Below are 464 nucleotides of genomic sequence, written 5' to 3'. Positions count from 1 at the left end.
CCAGAGCTCTGAGCCCCAGAGAGCTTGGGCTTGTACGGTGGCTCGCTGGAGTCTTCGGACGAGCTCTGGGGTAAGGCCATTGGCCCTACAGAGCGTACGGAGTCGTGTTTCGGTGCCTACAGCCTTCTGGAGGCATGTCATGTAGTGGCACCGGAGGGTGAGCTTCCTATCTAATATCATGCCTAACCAGCGGACTGTATTAGGCATTAYCTTAGCAGTAACCCCCCTAACGGTGACCTTAGCACCCCTAATCTCCTCCCTAAATCGATTCTCACGCATTCTTGTAAAGAAGGCCAGCTCTGTTTTATCCGGGTCAAATTGAACTCCGTTCTCAACCCCCCATTCTACCGCTATCTTAGCAGCACGTTGTAGGGCCTTACAGGCCTCTTTTACCGATCTAGCCGCTGTAACAAGCCCCTGGTCGTCTACAAAGGATAGCCCTTTAACGCCTGGGACCGCGGACC

At 54.0% G+C, this 464-nt stretch overlaps 1 protein-coding gene across 1 annotated transcript in view; it reads left to right on the top strand.

The window, feature by feature from the left end:
- Positions 1-174, top strand: part of BHQ10_010400 (uncharacterized protein) — a gene marked incomplete at both ends in the record, with an annotated part of 412 nt that extends 238 nt beyond the window's left edge. Inside the window, one exon of the mRNA XM_040873025.1 lies at positions 22-174. Coding sequence (XP_040738900.1) covers positions 22-174 — 153 coding nt within the window. The remainder of the gene's footprint in view (positions 1-21) is intronic.
- Between the last annotated feature and the right edge of the window lie 290 nt (positions 175-464).

The sequence above is a fragment of the Talaromyces amestolkiae genome (assembly GCF_001896365.1).
Source record: "Talaromyces amestolkiae strain CIB chromosome Unknown scaffold77.1, whole genome shotgun sequence".
Classification (NCBI taxonomy): Eukaryota; Fungi; Ascomycota; class Eurotiomycetes; order Eurotiales; family Trichocomaceae; genus Talaromyces; species Talaromyces amestolkiae.
Note: the sequence above shows the minus strand (reverse complement) of the source record. Positions and strands in the feature narration are given on the sequence as shown.